The 19,206-nt window shown below is 42.5% G+C and overlaps 1 protein-coding gene across 2 annotated transcripts in view; it reads left to right on the top strand.

Moving 5' to 3' along the window:
- LOC126203122 (UDP-glucosyltransferase 2-like) overlaps positions 1-18,561 on the top strand; it is a 79,913-nt gene extending 61,352 nt beyond the window's left edge. For both annotated transcript variants that reach the window (XM_049937369.1, XM_049937370.1), the window contains exon 6: positions 17,849-18,561. In XM_049937369.1, coding sequence (XP_049793326.1) covers positions 17,849-18,149 — 301 coding nt within the window. In that variant the 3' untranslated portion in view covers positions 18,150-18,561. The remainder of the gene's footprint in view (positions 1-17,848) is intronic.
- The last annotated feature ends 645 nt before the right edge of the window (positions 18,562-19,206 follow it).

Here is a 19,206-nt window from a genome sequence, read left to right as displayed (position 1 = left end):
AAATAATTTTGAGATTACGTGATAAATAGTTGTTAGTTTACTCGCTTCTAATCAGTGTCCATTAAATACTCTCAATTTCTTAAAAGTGATGCTGGATTTACACTTGTGTGAACTTTTTTGGAGTGAGTGTGAGTTCGCTTTTTCTAAGGGGTCTAGAAGGGCATTGACAGTTACCTGCTCCTCGCTAGTCACGCTCTTGATTTAGGCACGTTCTTCTTAACTCGTATTCCTTCTTTGTTTTCTCAGTTCAATAATTTGAATTTCACGATCTCCTTCCTTGGACCAGCTTTCAATTCTGATTTTTCCATTATCCTGACTAACAGTTTTAAACGTATCTGTTTCTCATTATATAAACGTAAGCTGCATTAATACCTTATTTATCAAGGGATGATAACGTACCCATATATGAGATATGCTTTAATGACTTTTATTGTGTTAGGTGATGATAATGTTGACTGGAACCAGCAGCAAAAAAAGGGCAGTTCATCACGAGTTCGTTAGAGATCGGCTGCGAACTCGGACTGGACAAGAAGGGGAAGCGACACAGCCGTAAAGGTCTCAGGGAAATCTTCGATAGCCGGCCGGGGTGGCCGAGCGGTTCTAGGCGCTACAGTCTGGAACCGCGCGACCGCTACGGTCGCAGGTTCGAATCCTGCCTCGGGCATGGATGTGTGTGATGTCCTTAGGTTAGTTAGGGTTAAGTAGTTGTAAGTTCTAGGGGATTGATAACCTCAGAAATTAGGTCCCATAGTGCTCAGAGCCATTTGAGCCAAATCTTCGATATGTACCTGAAAACACAGCATCACGGCTGCGCTTTATGCGCCAGGCTGTGGCCGGACGACACGAGTGCGTGACACAGCAGTATGGGTCCGCTTAGTGTGTTGGCAGTAGTCCACTTGGTTAGGGGTTTTTGAGTTCAGCAGCGGTTTCATATATAGATGCGTGGGTAATTTAGGAGAAACCTTGGGTATCGAAGCCGCGTGTGCATTGAGCCCGATATACAGCGGTATTCTAAGCGCTGAACCCATTTTCAAAAATTCATATGTATTCAAGTACAAGCCCAAAATGAACAAGTTTATATCTATGAAACGAGGAAGTTGCAGTTTTCGGCGAGCGGGTGGTGATGGTTTGCGAAGCGGCCGGTAGAGTTCGCGGGGCAATAGGACCGTCATTCCGTTTCACTGACAGTTGTGAGATGGCGACTGTGGAGCACAAGGTTTTCTGCGTTCTTGAGTTCCCGAAAAGTGAGTCGCAAATTGCACTGCAGCGGATATTTCGTACCAAATTCAGTATTCAACCACCAACTCGCAAAAGCATTACCCATTGGTTTAAGCAATGTAAAAAGACTGGGAGTGTGTGCAAAGGAAAAAGCACAGGCCGATTGCGCGTGTCAGAGGATAATGTCCCACGGATTCGAGAAAGTTTCGTGCGCAGTCCCAGTAAGTGTACCAATAGAGCCAGTCGAGAACTTGGAAGACCCCAACCAACTGTATGGATAGTTCTGAGACGGCGTTTGCTGTGCAAACCCTACCGATAACGTGTGCAGGGTCTCAGCCGCAATGACAAAGAGAAGCATCTCGCATTTTGCGGTTATGTGCTAGCAAAGATGGAGGATGACGCATTTCTACAGCGAGTCGCTTTTTCCAAAGCTGTTTCACAGAGGAAGACCGCACTGCAGTTCGTTCTCTAAATCGTCGCACGAACGAAAAAATGGCTGACATCGAAATAAGTGTCCAAGGAATAGAAAAGCAACTGAAATCACTCAACAGAGGAAAGTCCACTGAACCTGTCGGGATACCAATTCGATTCTACACAGAGTACGCGAAAGAACTTGCCTCCCTTCTAACAGCAGTGTACCGCAAGTCTCTAGAGGAACAGAAGGTTGCAAATGATTGGAAAAGAGCACAGGTAGTTCCAGTTTTCAAGAAGGATCGTCGAGCAGATGCGCAAAACTATAGGACTATATCTGTGGCATCGATCTGTTGTAAAATTTTAGAACATGTTTTTTTGCTCGCGTATCATGTCATTTCTGGAAACGAAGAATCTACTCCGTAGGAATCAACATGGATTCCGGAAACAGCGATCGTGTGAGACCCAGCTCGCTTTATTTGTTCATGAGACCCAGAAAATATTAGATACAGGCTCCCAGGTAGATGCTATTTTCCTTGACTTCCGGAAGGATTTCGATACAGTTCCGCGCTGTCGCCTCATAAACAAAGTAAGAAAATTAGAGAGATTCGAGCGCTCACACAGGCTTTCTGCGACAGTGGCACGTAAAGTGCCCTCCGCCACACACCGTTGGGTGGCTTGCGGAGTATAAGTGTAGAATGTAGATGTGTAATTTTTAGTGCTGAAGCGACGTTCCACCTTAGTAGAAAAGTCAACAGACACAATGTTCGTAGATGGGGTTTTGGAAACCCGCATTCAACATTACGCCACAAAAGAGACTCTCCGTAGCTCAACGTGTTCTGTGCCGTATCCCGTATAAAGGTTTATGGACCATTTTTCTTTGCGGAAAGATTTGTAACAGGATTCCCGTACCTGGACATGTTGGGACAATGGCTGTTCCCTCAAGTTATGGAAGATTTCCAGGACTTCACTTTCCAACAGGATGGAGCTTCGCCCCATTAGCACCGTGATGTACGAGGCTTTTTGAATGACTTCCTTCGTCACTGCTGGTTCGGCCGCAGGGGACTTCTGGCCACCGAGATCTCCTGATCTCTCACCCTGCGACTATTTCTTACGGGGTAATGTGAAGGAAGCTGTTTACGTCCCGCCTCTACCAGCCACTCTGCGGAAACGGATCACTGCTGCCCTGCATTCAGTAACAGCAGACACGCTTTCGCGTGTGTGGGACGACTTTGGCTACCGTGTCGATGTTTGCCGTGCAGCCAAAGGTGGTCACATTGAACGTTTATAACATTTATCACATTTCTAAGTGTTAAATAATTATTAAAAACTAATTATTTACAAATTATTAAATTTATTAAACTGATTTGAAACATTATGAAGACAACTTGAAACTTTCTCTTTCCATTGGTGTAAAGCTTGTTCATTTTGGATTTGTCCTTGAATAAATAAGAAGTTTTAGGTGCGTCCATCATTTAGAATAACAATGCATATCGAATGCCTCACTGTGTAACTGTTGTCAACATAGACGACAAAAGACGAACGCGTACTTCCCTCGTCAGCGATATCCTCACTGTGGACAATGCAACGTATTGTATAGACAAGCAGCAGAATTTCTTGTTTTCCGTAGCCAGGATAAACTCGCGCAGTATCTCTGAGAAATACGGGGAGAGTTTCAGAAAAAAGATATTTCTGCGTCCGGCGTAAGTTATGGAAATGTTTTATGTACTGGAATATGTGCAGCTCATCTCTTCCCCCGAATGACGTTCACTCTTAATAGATGACTAAGGATTTCCATACAAGCACCGTGTTGATGGACAGATCATCAGATGATACGAACTCTGTAGAGCAACTGACGAAAAAATGGTCGATACCTTCTTTCCGCAAATTGCACTACGACTTTCATCCATCTCTTAGACTGTCATACTAGGTCAATGCCTTATCAGAAGCACTAAAAGGAACCTTATCCGAGAGTACAAACGAAGTATAAAGCACTTCTTTGATTCTCCCTCTATGCCACCACAGAACCACATGTGTTCGATTTCGTTTCTCAGGAGCCGTCCTTCGCCGCGAGGTGCGACTCGTCAGTTTCTACGGTTTTGTTATGACCATACATGGGGACACTTTAATTTGTGACATAGACATAACACACTTCGCGACAGCATCCGTAATAGTCCCACAGTCGTGACAGACACTTCATTTTCAGAAGCAGTTGCTTCTAATGTATAACTTTACACCAAGCAGGAAACGATAATGACACTCTTTTCAGTGCTCAGTTTTGACGTGTCACACCGAGTCTTCTTCCTTGCTGATGTCCTTTTCTTACATTTTATGCAATACAGCTCGAAGGGGAACTCGACACCACAGATTGTCGTGTAAAGATTAACGCATGTCTGGCCGTGACAATGGATGCAATTTTTTTTGTTCCGCATTTGGCAACAAGTTGTAGTTCCAACAAAACTCGAAGCACTTTTCCAATGTACATATTCGACGAATAAATTTCCGCCAATAAAAGTTTACTTTTGGTAGATATCAAAACAGATTCAGTCATTACTATTTACGCCATTGCGTGATACTCCCCTGGCAACGTAGAAAACAAGATCCAGATTCGCCCGTCACGACAGCGAGGCATTCGTTGTATCGCTATTATTGCGTCCCCGACTTCGGTAAGCAATGCTTCTTCCAAATTACCGATGCGTGCGTTTGGCGTAGAATAGTTGAGCCGGAGGGGGGTGGGGTGGGGGATGGGGGGAAGGCACAGCAAACACATCTGGGTGCCCTTTCGAGAGGCAAAATGACCGGGACGTTGAAGGGTGGACGCAGGTTAATAGAGACAAAGTAGCATATAGCACCGTTTCTAGGCCTTGGAAGGAAGGTTAGGGTTTAACGTCTCGTCCACACAAAAGTCATTAGAGACTGAGCACACGTTCGGAATGATTTCAGGATGGAAAAGGAAACTGGCTGTGCCATTTCAAAGGAACCATCGCGATATCTTCCTGGAGCAATTTAGGGAAATCACGGAAAACATATAAATCTGGATGGTTGGACGCGAATTTGAAGCGTCGTCCTTCCAAATGAGAGTCCAGTGTACTAATCACTGCTCCATTTCGCTCCCTCGAGACCCCGCAGAAGACCTCACGAGGAAGGAGACCTTCGGCGGTATCACGGTCAAGATAAGCAGCGTCGCTACCCAATGCCAGAAACGTTATCTGGCTAGTGCTCACGGCCTGGCGCCTCCACTGAGTCACGCACGCCCTGTAAGACCGCGTACTCGGCGAGGTTGCTGAGCACGCTTCGCTACCAGCCATTCCTGTTCCCCTCGTACTGTGGCACCGCTTAACTCAGCGCTGTTGCGTCTTGTTCTCTGCAACTCGCTACGAAACATCCACGTCAGAAAGATTTTCACTGGTCACGAAGCTCAATTGGGCGTTGTTTAGCAGATATTAAACTCTAGCAACCGCAACTTCATCACTTTGCTGTTCGAAAATCGCTGTTGGGTAATTTCCAAAACCGTTTGAAAGCGATATATATCGAACGCGCGACTGTCTCGCAGCGAGACATCGATTTTGTATACAGCGATCGAAAGTATTAGAACAAAAGAAGATGTGGATTTCAGTTATAGCGTTGGCAACAACAGAAACAATACATGAAAATTGTCCAATGACGACTTAAGATGTTATTCCATTACCTTGTTTGTCATCCACATCTTGGTACTGGGAAATTCCGCGTGATGTGTATGTTGCCGGTGGAAGTCCTTTTTTTCTATTGCAAGGGTACATTCCAGCAATATCTCTTAAGAAACCTGGGAATGTCTCACAGGGAAGTTTTATACCATGTAACCGCAAATTGTGCAAGTAGATGTATAGAAAAATACGGTTCACCTCCGTCTCCCCATCGTTCTTCTCTTTTGACGTATGATTTCAGGGATTACCATAATGGCACTATGTTCTGTGTGTGAACAGACGAATCATCAGAAGACAGGATGGATTACAAACTCGTGGTGAAATCTCCCTTCATTCAAAGCGTTGTACGATTTCCATCCACTTGTATTGAGTTTGGTGCCACGTAAATGAAGTTCTTAAAAAAAGGCATTAAAGTTAATTTATTCCTGGAATACACTTTCACAATGAAATATTTTGTCGATGCTCCTTCTATGCCACCGAGTACCCAAATCTGTTCAGTTTCGTTCTTGAGGAGTCGTCTGTTCCCATATTTTCGAGTTGTTATGTGCAACTCATCTACTTCCACAATCTTTTTGACATCGCCTACTGGAGCTCTTTCATCATTAGTCACAATTACGTGACATACTTCTCCACTGAAGCCGTAATAGTCACAAACAGTAGTAATCGACAGTCCAGTTTCGGACGCTGCCTTTTCCCGCATGTAATCTTAAGTCCAGTAGGAAACCAAGATGGTGCTCTGATTATTGTCAATTTAGAATTATCAAACAATGTGTTTTCCCTTATACTTGTTCTTTTCCGGCGTTTGCTATAATACAGCTGTAATGGGAACTCAAGTTAGCTGCTTTTGAGCCATGTCTCACGCTGTTCTCCCCATAACAATCCAGGTAATTTCTAGTGTTGTGATTCGGCAGCAAATGGTACTCCCGACAGAAGTCTAAACAATTTTCAACGGTACTCAACCTAGGGATCAACTCACGCCACTTTTGGTATTATGGGGACTGTGCTGCAAAATTGCTCCCAACTAGTAGACACCCGAGAACAAGTCTTCCCCGACCCCCTCCTAGCCTTCCCTTACTAAAAAATGGCTGCTTACCCTGCAAAAAATGGTTCCCCCTCAAAAGGCAATAATCTTTCACATCACACTCCCTATAATTGTTAAGTTCATAGAAATCTTTTTAAATGCAGAATGAAATTTTGTTTTAATTAAATACGATTACTCTATCTTAATAGTAGGAGAAATTACTTCACGGTATGTGACGTAAGGATACAAATCACACCCACTGTTCCTAACGGCTGGAAGTTCTCGGGCGAAAACAATTGCCATGCGTGAAAGCAATATCTCTGGGTTAGCTTCAGAGTCTCAGAACCAGAGAGTAGCTTTTCTATACACTTTGTTATACTGCTTGCTTCCCACCGAATGCATCCTTCTTTAAGCCAAACAGTTGGAATTCGGGAGCTGCGAGATTCGACCTATAGGATGGATGAGAAAGAACAGTCCACTGAAGTTTTGTGAGCTCCCCTCGTCTGTGCAGACTCGAGTGCTGTGCTGACGAACATGCCGAAGTTATTTCTTCAGTTTCCTGAGCATAGCACAATACACTTCAGAGGTGATCGTTGCATCATGACGGACGGCATCAAACTGAATAATCCCTTCAGAGTCTCAGTCTTTGTGATCCGTCTATCACCTCAAATGAGAGTGTCCGCACGAGTCACAGCTGTGTGTTACCTGCTGGCAGGTGGGATATCAGACAAGTTTGCGCGACCTTGTTGCGATGAAGACAGACGCTTCACCCAACGACTCACCGTGTTTTTGTTCACTGCCAGGTCTCCGTACACATTCTGTAAGCACCTATGAATTTGTGATGCTTTGGTTTTCTGCCAAAAGGAACTCAATGACGGCTGTTTGCTTGGAATGCACGTCCGTTACCGGCGCCGCTTTGAAGACTACGTATAGCACACCCAACTATCGGAAGTCCACGAAACTATAGTGGGTGAAGCGGGGATATTCCACGACGTCCCTCAACAAATTCCACTTTTTTTTCAACCGAAACTGGCCGAGAAAAAAAGTGTTGCAGTACTTATTGAACCCCTCTCGTATTTAATTTAATATTTTGTTTCCCAGTTTTCATTTTATTTTACTGTAATTATTAAGGTAGATAGTGCACATTTGAATGCTGAGTCGACTACATCCTTACCGATCATGGCGTCGCCGTTGTGAAAGTACTGGACTCTCATTCCGGAACAGGGATTTCCAGCCAGCCAGCTTCACGTTTTCCTTGGTTTCCATGAAATGCTTGAGGTGAATATTGGGACGTTTCCTTGGAGGAGGCGACGGCCTGTGCTCCATCTCTAATCAACAGGTCATAGACAGGTTATTTAAACCCCAATCACCCGTCTTCTTACTCTGCCCTTCCCATTATTCCACTGTGTTAATTAATAACGTGACAGATCGAGAAACTAACTGCAATGAAAAGTGAATACGATAGACTGGGAAAGCCCCGTAACCGCTGAAAGGGGTTTCTGTAGACATCCGTCAGTGGTTGGCTGGTTGGTTTTGTGGGGAAGGGACCAAACAGCTTGGTCATTGGTCCCATCACATTAGGGAAGGATGGGGAAGGAAATCGGCCGTGCCCTTTGAAAGGATCAATCGCGGTATTTGCCTGAAGCGATTTAGGTAAATCGTGGAAAACCTAAATTAGGATGGCTGGATGTGGGTTTCAACCGTTGTCCTCCCGAATGCGAGTCCAGTGTGCTATTCACTGCACCAACTCGTTCAGTAATTCTGTAGAAATAATTATTTCTTACACAAGTTCCACGGAGTACCTACCTTTCCAAAACAATTCAACCACGTATTTCATACATTACGTAACGAATGGCTATGTCAGCTGTTCAGTGGAGTTCAAAGTCAGATTCAGTCATTCGATCCTGCATTTCGTTATTTTTTTTAACTCCTGTAGGAGACTGGACCTGCGGGCTTTCAAAAACATTAAAATGAAACGGTGTGATGGTGGCCCTCAACTACTTTCCCTCTGACTCAGTGTTGAAATATTAAAAGTTTTGGCTGGTTTCATTGTCGAGGGGCTGGGATACGTAGTTGCCGCATTACGAGCCAAATACTGCTGAGTCTACAGTATACAATATGAATATAAACATGAATCGAATGGTCGAAGGTTTGTATCACTCGGCGATTGCGAATGTAACGTAGAAACTTTTAAATGCAAGATTGCAATTAAATAAAATCTGCGGGTACTATGTTAAAGACTTTAAATGATGAGTACGATAGTAGAAGTTCTTTTTGAGAACGTAGTATATTTCTGCAAAACACTTATTGGTGTCGATGGTCCAGCAAATAAATAAAATACAAAACTTCCTGGCAGATTAAAACTATATGCCGGACCAAGACTCGAACTCCCGAGTTCGAGTCATGGTCCGGAACAGTTTTAATCTGCCGGGAAATTTCATATCAGCGCAAACTCCGCTGCAGAGTGAAAATCTCATTCTGGAATTAAATATAAGTTGAATAACAGGGAAACAATAGATTACTACTGCAAATAATTAGTTATGAACAACAACATAGCTCGCCGGATATTCACTTCTAAACGCACACTACGTCTTCACTGTAGGTGCCACGGAAATCTCACAAGTGCACAAGTCGGCACTCCAAAGTATTTCTATCTGCCGCGACCACGTGCAAACAAGTTTATACAACTACACCCATTGGAAACAATAATAACAGAATTTTAACACTTTCAGGAAACTCTTTTGCCAAATTGTTTTCACAAAAAAAGTTCAACAAAGTCAAAGCACCTTTCATAAAATCATTTCGGATTCATTTCATGCCATAACTCTAAACACTGTAATTTTAAAAAAATTGACGGCTACATTCAATTCCTTTTCCGCGAAAACAAATTTTATGTTTGGAAAGAATGACGGTTCAAAGAATTGTGTAACTGACAAGTGATCCTTACAACTGAATCAATCATTGATCTGAGTCACGTTGCCGTCTCAGACGTCTCATGCATGCGCCATTCTTGATTCAGTGAAACGTCCCTAACATGCTGGGCAGAAGCTCCGAACTGAGATACATATTCAACGGTTTTCACTGCATCAATATTCCTTTGCTGGAGTCCGATGAAGAGAATGTCACAACGAGGCAGGACTTTATTTTTAAAAAAAATGTAGCCAGAAGACGAAATCTCCGTCTTGCAGGAAACCTTTGAGCCTCATAGCCTTGTTTATTGTCTTCTAATTATTACTATCATCACCAATGACATTTTCCACCCACAAAACTTTCCTTCTGGTATTTGTGTATAGCTGTTACGCTCAGTGATTTGAAATTCCACCGGATTGACTGAGGACAAGTAGGAACACGTTTCTTCACTGTATCGTCAAGAACGGCTGTGTGTTTAGGAGACTGGGAAAAAAGGGGTACAAATTCCTTCCAAGTTGCTGAAGAAGATCCGCATTTGCTTATTGCCTGTCACACAACGTTTAACAGTTAAATTTAACTGATGTGCGTAACAGCGAATGAAGCAGCATATTTATACACCTCCTTAATCCTGATTTGAACTCCACTTTTGTGGCCACTCTTAACAGAAGCAGCGACGTAACACTGAGCTCTCAGTTTCTCAGATGTTTCATTTACGGTCATTCTCTCTAGCTAGCTGAGAACAGCCGTAGTCACATCTTCTACAGTGTGACTTTTTAGTCGTACAAAGGAAACAAATCTATCGTTAATGTGCCCCAGCAGCTCATCGCGAATTATTTCGACCAGTTTGACAATTTTTCACAGTCAATTGTTTCGTTCACTTCGATAGCAAGGAAACATGTCTTCGACAGTTCATTCCTGATCAGATTTAGGCATACCTAGTAAATTAAATCCAACAGTTCATTTTGAATTGCTTTGGAGAGGCCTAAGGAAACCCGGTTTTCCGATATGCTGCTTCAAGATGCCGTAGAGTTCTGCCATCGGATCAGTCAGATCAACTAGTCCTCGAAAACTTCCTGGGTTCTCCATGGCGCCTTAAGGCCAGGTCGAATTTGCCGCAAAATTTAATGCAATCTATCAGTTTACTCAAGATGTACCGGTTTTTGAGACTTTTCATTGTATGTGTTTACGTTAGGGCGGTAAGCACTATCTAGTTGTCACATAATGTCCACTTTCCTTAGCACTGAAAAGTTCAATAAAACCATTTACATGTTTTTCACAAGAATCGTGTTTTCTCACCTTTGCGTGAAAACTTTTTTAAGTCTGTAGTACCAACCTCAGTCAAGGCACTATCACTTCTGTTTATCACGAGACAGGCGAAACAGAAAAATGCGTATTTCACTTCACAACCACTCAGCTGCACTTTACATTGTTCTGTTAAAATGTCGTTTATACCCTTGCCGCGATTTACACAGTTTTTGTTCTTGATTGATTTTCGGATCTGAGCTTTCACTTTTATCCTATCGGCATGCTCCAAATTTTTACCTAATAAATTACACACCTAATTCATACTCGTGAAACGCTGCAGTTGATCGTAAGATAGTATAGCTCACTTCACTCACGCACAGTACCCCCAAGAAAAGAAACACAACCACAAAAATAACGCACGTTTACCGCGAACTCAATTAGCAAGCAAGGAACTAAAGTAACGGATCATATTTCGCGCGCTTTGTTCTACTAACCGTTCGTCAAACTGTCGTTATAATCCGTTCATCTTAAGAATAAACGAAATGTAAACACTGCACTGTGTATTCTTCCGCGTTTGTTGGAACCCCATTGGATTTCCGTTTCACATGGGACTGCACCCAAGCTGTCTCGAGTACTGTCACGTACGATAATAAGAGTACGTTTTGTGCTGTGCGTTACGCACACATCCACTTAGCGATAATACGGAACAGCTTTACCGGCACATTTGACTTGGACAGCACTGGCCGGTCATCTGATACAGCTAGCCTGCAGTGACGTGACCAGCTGCAGTTCACTTGCTAAAAGCGACGAGCAGAGGAACAATACAGCTCCGAATGTCATTTAATTTTTAAGCCGAATGAAATAATACGCTGCAAATCTCCTATAATACGCTCCTTAAACGACTAGACGAAAACCGCAACACGTTATCGTTTTTAGGTAACGCAGAGGGTAATTTTTCTGCATAAGCTGTGTGTAACGTAAGAGAGTGTTGAAGGATTTCACCGTATAGTTAAATATTGAAGCCACTGAAGGTATTACTTACAATCAGTTGCCTGGTAATCTCTTAGCTCCTTCCTTATCGGAATCCGAGAAATACCTTTCTATTCTGGGAGTGTCACCTGCTACGTTGATAACGAGCTTATCAATAACAGAATTCACGAAGCCAACCAGGCGCAACATTTTCTCTTCTTCTTTTATGACGAGCCGTTATACATACCGCCAGCTTTCGGCAGTGACGTGTGAAAAAGCTGCTTGCGTTAAGTTCCAGTACGACTGGCAGCTTCGTCTTTGTTACTCCTCGGGCCAAATCCCGCAGCTTGGCTCCAGATCAGTTCTGTTGGGTTCATATTGTAATGGTACAGTAAAAATGTAACAATGCAGTATTTGTATGATGTGCACGATGCTGGGAAAATGATTGTTCTTTATGTTTCTACGATACTTATCTACCTCTGTGGTATAAAACGATGGACATAGTCCAAATAAAGAGGGTTTGGTTTTTCATTTTTGCCTTAAAAAATTAAATTGTTATGTTTTCTTAAACAACTTCTTTGAAGTCTTGCATAAAACATCGATAATTAAGAATTTGTATTCGAAATGGAAACAGGAATTTCGCGTCCATTATGTAATTAGAAACATGACGTGCATTATACATAAAAATGATGATGAGTTTTATAATTACGAGATGTAGGTATTTCACATTGAACGGGGAAAAAAATACGATGCTGGGGAGATTTTAATCGGCGCACTGTTAACCTCATTTCGGTCACCATTACGCTAGCAACTGCGCTACACATTCAAGGTGGGTTTATGTATCAACTGCATTATATACAACACTGAGAAAACTTCAGAGCCGATTATCTCCGTAAATTTATGGGAAACATTAAGAACAGCCTATTTCTCGGCACTTTTTAACCGTGTTCCACGCGCGTTTCACTACGGAACAGAAAGCAGGCTCAGCCATTTTCATGCTGCACATTAACAGCGCGACAATCTGAGAACAACGCTGCAGAAGCTATGACTGTACATGATTTTTGAAATAAAAGCTACGTAGCTAAAGCGAGATTAAGAAAAGCGTTGATGACTTAATACATTTGAATATCTCGAAGTTTCATTTAACGCAACTTAGTAATAAGATATGTCGTACAGTAGGACCTACTTCCAAGAGCATAACACCAACGTACGTGTGCTACAGCTTCTGACCAATCATTGCGTTTGTGTTTGTTTACATCCGATTTATTTATTTAGTATTATGATGAACGGATTATAGGTGGTGATACTTATGTTACCGCATAATGCACTCCAGTGAGAGATTTCCAAACTTGTATTAACAGTGGCTAGAATAGCCAATGGAGAACAAAAACAAGTATTTAAAACGATTTCAAAACAATAATAGTGAACGTCGATTAACGCATCAAAGCATAATATACAAGACAGGGATTCGATAGCAAAGTTTTAGCAACTCTCTGTTCATTCTCATTTGGTATAAGCCTCGTGAATGTTGTGACCATGTGGTGTCAAAACTGAAATGTAACAGGCATTTTTACTTAAGCTGATCTAACAGTTTGTTAAGATATTCCTCTATGAAGTAGAATGGGTTGCCTATCAAAAAGTCTTTCAAACTGTAATGAAACTGTGCTTCATCTGAATCCAAGGTTCTTATGAATGCTCGCAATTTATAGAAAATTGTGTTTCCTGAATATTGGACGCCTTTTTGGACCAAACTAATTGATTTTAGGTCTTTACGTAGATTGTTCTTATTGCTGGTATTGATACTATGTATTGAGTTATTGGTTGGAACTAGAGATATACCGGTATTGCTTGCAACAAATTTCATTAAGGAATAATATACGTACTAAGAAGCAGTAGCTTGAATTCAAATTTCCTTGAGCGGGTTTCTACATTATGTTCTTGAATTTACACCATAAGTGAGTCTTATTACACGGTAAAAACTTCTGCTCGGTATGACGAGTTACCCCACAATATGATCCCGTATGGCATACTAGAAAGAAAGGAAGCAGAGTATGCAAGCTTATACATATATATATATATATATATATATATATATATATATATATATATATATATATATATATATTTCGTACGTCTGACATCATTCTCATCGCTAGTACAGATTTGTTCACGAGCTTCAGCAATTCTGAGTTATGCCCTTCCAAACTGAATTTATTATCGAGTTGTAATTCCAGAAATTTAACATTGTCAAGTTCTTCAATCTGCATGTCTTCACGTTAAACCAATGCTGCAAGGAAATCTCTTACAGATTCTGAATTGCACATAGTGGGTCTTTTCAAAATTTAATTACACCTTTAGACCATTTATTGATGTCAGTGAAAATTTCATTATCAGCCATTTCTAAATTTGTACTGGACTTGCTACTTACTGCGAATTTTCAGTCTGTTGGGAACAGAAGTAACCCTTCCTGCTCCTCTCAACGATACCAAACACTGCTGTTGCAAAATAACCTTGCTGATGTCACGGATATGTATTGACGTTTTCTTCCGTCTCGAAGATATTACACTCCTGGAAATGGAAAAAAGAACACATTGACACCGGTGTGTCAGACCCACCATACTTGCTCCGGACACTGCGAGAGGGCTGTACAAGCAATGATCACACGCACTTTGAGCGAGGGCGTATAGTGGGCATGCGGGAGGCCGGGTGGACGTACCGCCGAATTGCTCAACACGTGGGGCGTGAGGTCTCCACAGTACATCGATGTTGTCGCCAGTGGTCGGCGGAAGGTGCACGTGCCCGTCGACCTGGGACCGGACCGCAGCGACGCACGGATGCACGCCAAGACCGTAGGATCCTACGCAGTGCCGTAGGGGACCGCACCTCCACTTCCCAGCAAATTAGGGACACTGTTGCTCCTGGGGTATCGGCGAGGACCATTCGCAACCGTCTCCATGAAGCTGGGCTACGGTCCCGCACACCGTTAGGCCGTCTTCCGCTCACGCCCCAACATCGTGCAGCCCGCCTCCAGTGGTGTCGCGACAGGCGTGAATGGAGGGACGAATGGAGACGTGTCGTCTTCAGCGATGAGAGTCGCTTCTGCCTTGGTGCCAATGATGGTCGTATGCGTGTTTGGCGCCGTGCAGGTGAGCGCCACAATCAGGACTGCATACGACCGAGGCACACAGGGCCAACACCCGGCATCATGGTGTGGGGAGCGATCTCCTACACTGGCCGTACACCACCGGTGATCGTCGAGGGGACACTGAATAGTGCACGGTACATCCAAACCGTCATCGAACCCATCGTTCTACCATTCCTAGACCGGCAAGGGAACTTGCTGTTCCAACAGGACAATGCACGTCCGCATGTATCCCGTGCCACCCAACGTGCTCTAGAAGGTGTAAGTCAACTACCCTGGCCAGCAAGATCTCCGGATCTGTCCCCCATTGAGCATGTTTGGGACTGGATGAAGCGTCGTCTCACGCGGTCTGCACGTCCAGCACGAACGCTGGTCCAACTGAGGCGCCAGGTGGAAATGGCATGGCAAGCCGTTCCACAGGACTACATCCAGCATCTCTACGATCGTCTCCATGGGAGAATAGCAGCCTGCATTGCTGCGAAAGGTGGATATACACTGTACTAGTGCCGACATTGTGCATGCTCTGTTGCCTGTGTCTATGTGCCTCTGGTTCTGTCAGTGTGATCATGTGATGTATCTGACCCCAGGAATGTGTCAATAAAGTCTGCCCTTCCTGGGACAATGAATTCACGGTGTTCTTATTTCAATTTCCAGGAGTGTATTTAGCCTCAGTGGCTGTTCTGCGTTAGTTCGGTTAAAATGCTCAATAAATAAACTAAATTAAAGTCGAAATTAGAGCAAGTGACTTTACTTTTGAGATGTTTGAAAAAAATGAAAATAATTTAGGAAGAGAGGCGTCTTTGTCACTCATTGATATGCAGTACTTCTCATGAAAATACAACATGAGAACAGATGTATTCTGTAAGGGAGGAAACAGTGTCACTCGAAGCTTCCTGGAAAATGACGCCAAAATGTCGTGTCTTCCATGAAAACTAGATAGCAGTCGACAAATAAAGAACTCCGGAGACGTCGTTTTTACTTAACGTATTTCACTACTTTTGTATTTTAACTTAAGTTACGTCATATGACACCATGTCGTTTCACGGCATCTGTGCATTTAGCATTTATCGCAAACATGTCACTTTCGATACGATTTGTTAGAAGTAAATTTCTGTTAATGTCCCATCGCCGGTAAAAGCTTTCAGGAGATTGTAAGATGAGAGGCAGTGTCAGAAGTTGAGTGACTACACTGCACTATAGTGGGTAAAGTTATCAAGTCGAAAGGAGCAGGTTTGGGTCCTGCTATTTTCAAATATTTTTAGACACCAACGCATTTGTAAAACATTCCGGTACTTTCTTATTAATTTAATTGAAGTAAGTTGTTTAATATTTGGTGTTATACACATCTCTGCCTGTCTGAGTTGAGTTTGTTCGACTTTTTGACCATGCCAGGGAAAGGGGCTGAACAAATTCTAAGAACAATAGTCTGAACCCCATCTACATTAACTGGGAAAATCGCGAAGGTAACGCGAAAATGAGTGTTAAAAAATGTGATAATGTAAGTAGGTTCATATATTCACCAACGTATATGGATGTGACACTAGAGTTGTGTGACAAGCTCCGTTTTTTTTTTTTAGACAAATGTACACTTTGCAACAAATTACCTTGTTTCTGTTTATTCCAAGGCAATTACACACGTATTTAAATTCTACATGCACTATTTTTCGAGTGCACGTGCTAATACTGCATTGCATTTGTGAGGTGAGGAGGCCACGTAATATTCTGTAAACATAACTAGAAGACATTTATAGTATAGATTTTGTTCCACGAATGAATCAACAGACAGTATAATTAATTGGAATGCAACAGAAGGCTTTATTATTTATCTACGATTAACTACACATTTGTCCCTCTGAACTGACATCAAAATGAAAGGTGTGTAATTACTTTGGCAGGAAAAGAAATGAGGCAATTTCTTGCAAAGTATACACATGAGTCTGATTGGAAAACAAAGATGTGACTTATTCACTGCTCTATAACCTACAAGTCATTTCCATTTCTGCATTAAGAATGTGAAATGTTAGTTGTGACACCTTGACGCAAGGGGAGTCCACCACGTAACCTTTACTGTAATATTGGAAACAGCAGCCACTCTCATCAGTTCCATTCACAGCACAGAGCAGACGCAACATTACTTTCACGTCACAGTGGGACTAAATAGAATTATTGTCCCTAGCTGCTGGTATCATATCAACACGATCACAGTCCTGTATTGTTAAAGGGGATGCCTCACCCCTTCACTACTGAGCTCAGAATAACCTACAAATGACCCCCCCCCCACCCCCCTACTTACTCATCAGTTGAGAGTAACAGTCAACCAACAATGAACAAAATTTGCATTTTTAAAATTTTTTTGTAGTGGTCATTAAGACAGAAGTAAACTTTATTGATGTTGCCAAGAGTGTTCTAAAAGCTGTCTTCAAATTCTGGAGCCTACTTATACATCAGTACCTCTGAAAAGTATGTTGTTCATATAATTCAACAACAGTTAATGAGATTTGTTTCTTTCAACATTTTACTGTAGGCATGAAGTACCCCCCCCCCACCCGGTAATGTGCATTGTGGAAAATGCCTTGATATTGCTACGATGAATTATGATTGACAGCTGTTCCAAATAAATTCGCTGACTGAATACCTTAGCATCAGCTGTATTAATTACAGATGTACTACCTACTGGTGTCATGAAAATTTGTGCTTGACCGGGACCCAAACCCAAATTTCCTGACAACCGCAAGTGGTTGCATTAACCACTTGGTCTACCCTGCATGCCTTCCTGACCGACCCAAACTTCTACACGTCACATTATCAACATACCCATATCATTGTCCCTTGCACTCATTACTTAATGGTCATAGTCTCGTTCTCACTGGCGCATGAATACGGGGAAAAGCTGTGAGCATTAAATGATGAATTTAGTGGACTACTATATAGGAACGTGGACAGTGTGGCACATGGAAGTTTGGGTCGGTCTGCGAGGCATGCACGGATAGTCGAAGTGGTTAAGGTGACTGCCCGCGATAAGCAGGAAATCCAGGATCGAGTCCCGGTCCGGTACATATCTGTGTGTGTCGCCAGTAGGTAGTATATCTAGTACAGCTGATGCCAAGATATTCGTGGTCAGAGAATTTATTTCAGTCAGTTTATTGTTGACACACTCCCAAACCAATTTTATATCATTATTTTTTTTCCTTTTCTTTCTCTCCTTGCACACTAATTGTACTGGGTACACGTATAAAATTATTATTTCAGATATATGGAGAACGCAAAAAAGTACTCTAGGCTGTTCCACGACCGACCGGAAAAGCCTCTGGATACGGCCATCAACTCCATAGAGTACGTACTGCGCCACGGTGGGGCCCGCCACATGCGGTCTGCGGCTCTGGACCTGACGTGGTACCAGTACTTGCTGCTAGATGTCATCCTCTTCCTGCTGGCGTGCGCAGCAGCAGCTGTAGCGGCAGCAGTCGTGGCAGTGAAGGTCATTGTGAGGCTTATTTCCAGCAAGGGTGGCTCAGCCTCAAAGAAGGGGAAAGGAGCTAAGAAGGATTAGAAGCTGTCAAGTTGAGGTCCCAGGGACCTATAGACGCTGCAAGCTGTAGGATGGATCGAAGTGAAGTCTGCCAGCTGCAGAGTGATTAGAGAGGAAATGAGACACCAGTGTTCGATATTTATTTATTTTTCTTGGAGCAGAAGCTACCTCTTGATGTACAAACGGACACAAAATAAAGTGGTACAAGAATACTTTATGTTCGTCTCAAATATCAGAGGAAACCATGGAGTGACCTAATGCAGACTGTTCACTAATTAATAATTGTTCAAAACAAATACTTTTCGTATTTTCTACTTACTTACAGAAGTTTTATATGTAATTACGTTTTTGTACTACATAACTGAGATTGCTTTAGGTGCTATGTACAATATTCAAAAAGTAAAAACACTAGAATATTACAATAAAAATATAAACCAACATTTTAAAATAATCTGTTATTTTCTTTTCTCAAATGTTCCATAAATCACAATCTTTATGCAACTATCCGTACTTTTTTTATCTGTCGAAAGCTCTTATAATAAACTTATCTCTACAGCTGAGATGAAGCTAGAGGGCTGGTTCTCGGAGTAGAAGTGGTGATTCGAGTCTTGGTAGTGGGTGAAAACTACTTAGGCTCTAGGAAGAAAGGTAGTAGTACACAATTCTAGGTGGTAGTGTACAGTTCTTGATGGCTAACTAGACACTAGTAACCCGGGTAAAATCCAAAACTTGTCACAGTGTCTAACGGAGAGAATGCACGTGACAACAGATTATGATCGCCAAAAGGAAGGGGAAGTTCGTGGCTCCTTTGGTGCTTCTGGAGAAGAGTATGTGCCGGCGTTGGGTCTGACTCTGACTCAGCCACTCCGAAATTTATATGTAACGATGGATTACAAATATTTTAGAGACTCTTGGTTCTTAAAATAGTGTGGAGCTTCCGGATTGATTGCTTGCAATGAATCACAGAAAGCGGAATAATGTTGCTATAAAACAGTGTATTGCAAAATGAAGATACAACATGAACATGTGTGCACAGATAACTGTTCACAGCAAGTTCCAAATACCAAATACAATCCCC

Source organism: Schistocerca nitens, chromosome 9 (assembly GCF_023898315.1).
Source record: "Schistocerca nitens isolate TAMUIC-IGC-003100 chromosome 9, iqSchNite1.1, whole genome shotgun sequence".
Taxonomy (NCBI): Eukaryota; Metazoa; Arthropoda; class Insecta; order Orthoptera; family Acrididae; genus Schistocerca; species Schistocerca nitens.
Note: the sequence above shows the minus strand (reverse complement) of the source record. Positions and strands in the feature narration are given on the sequence as shown.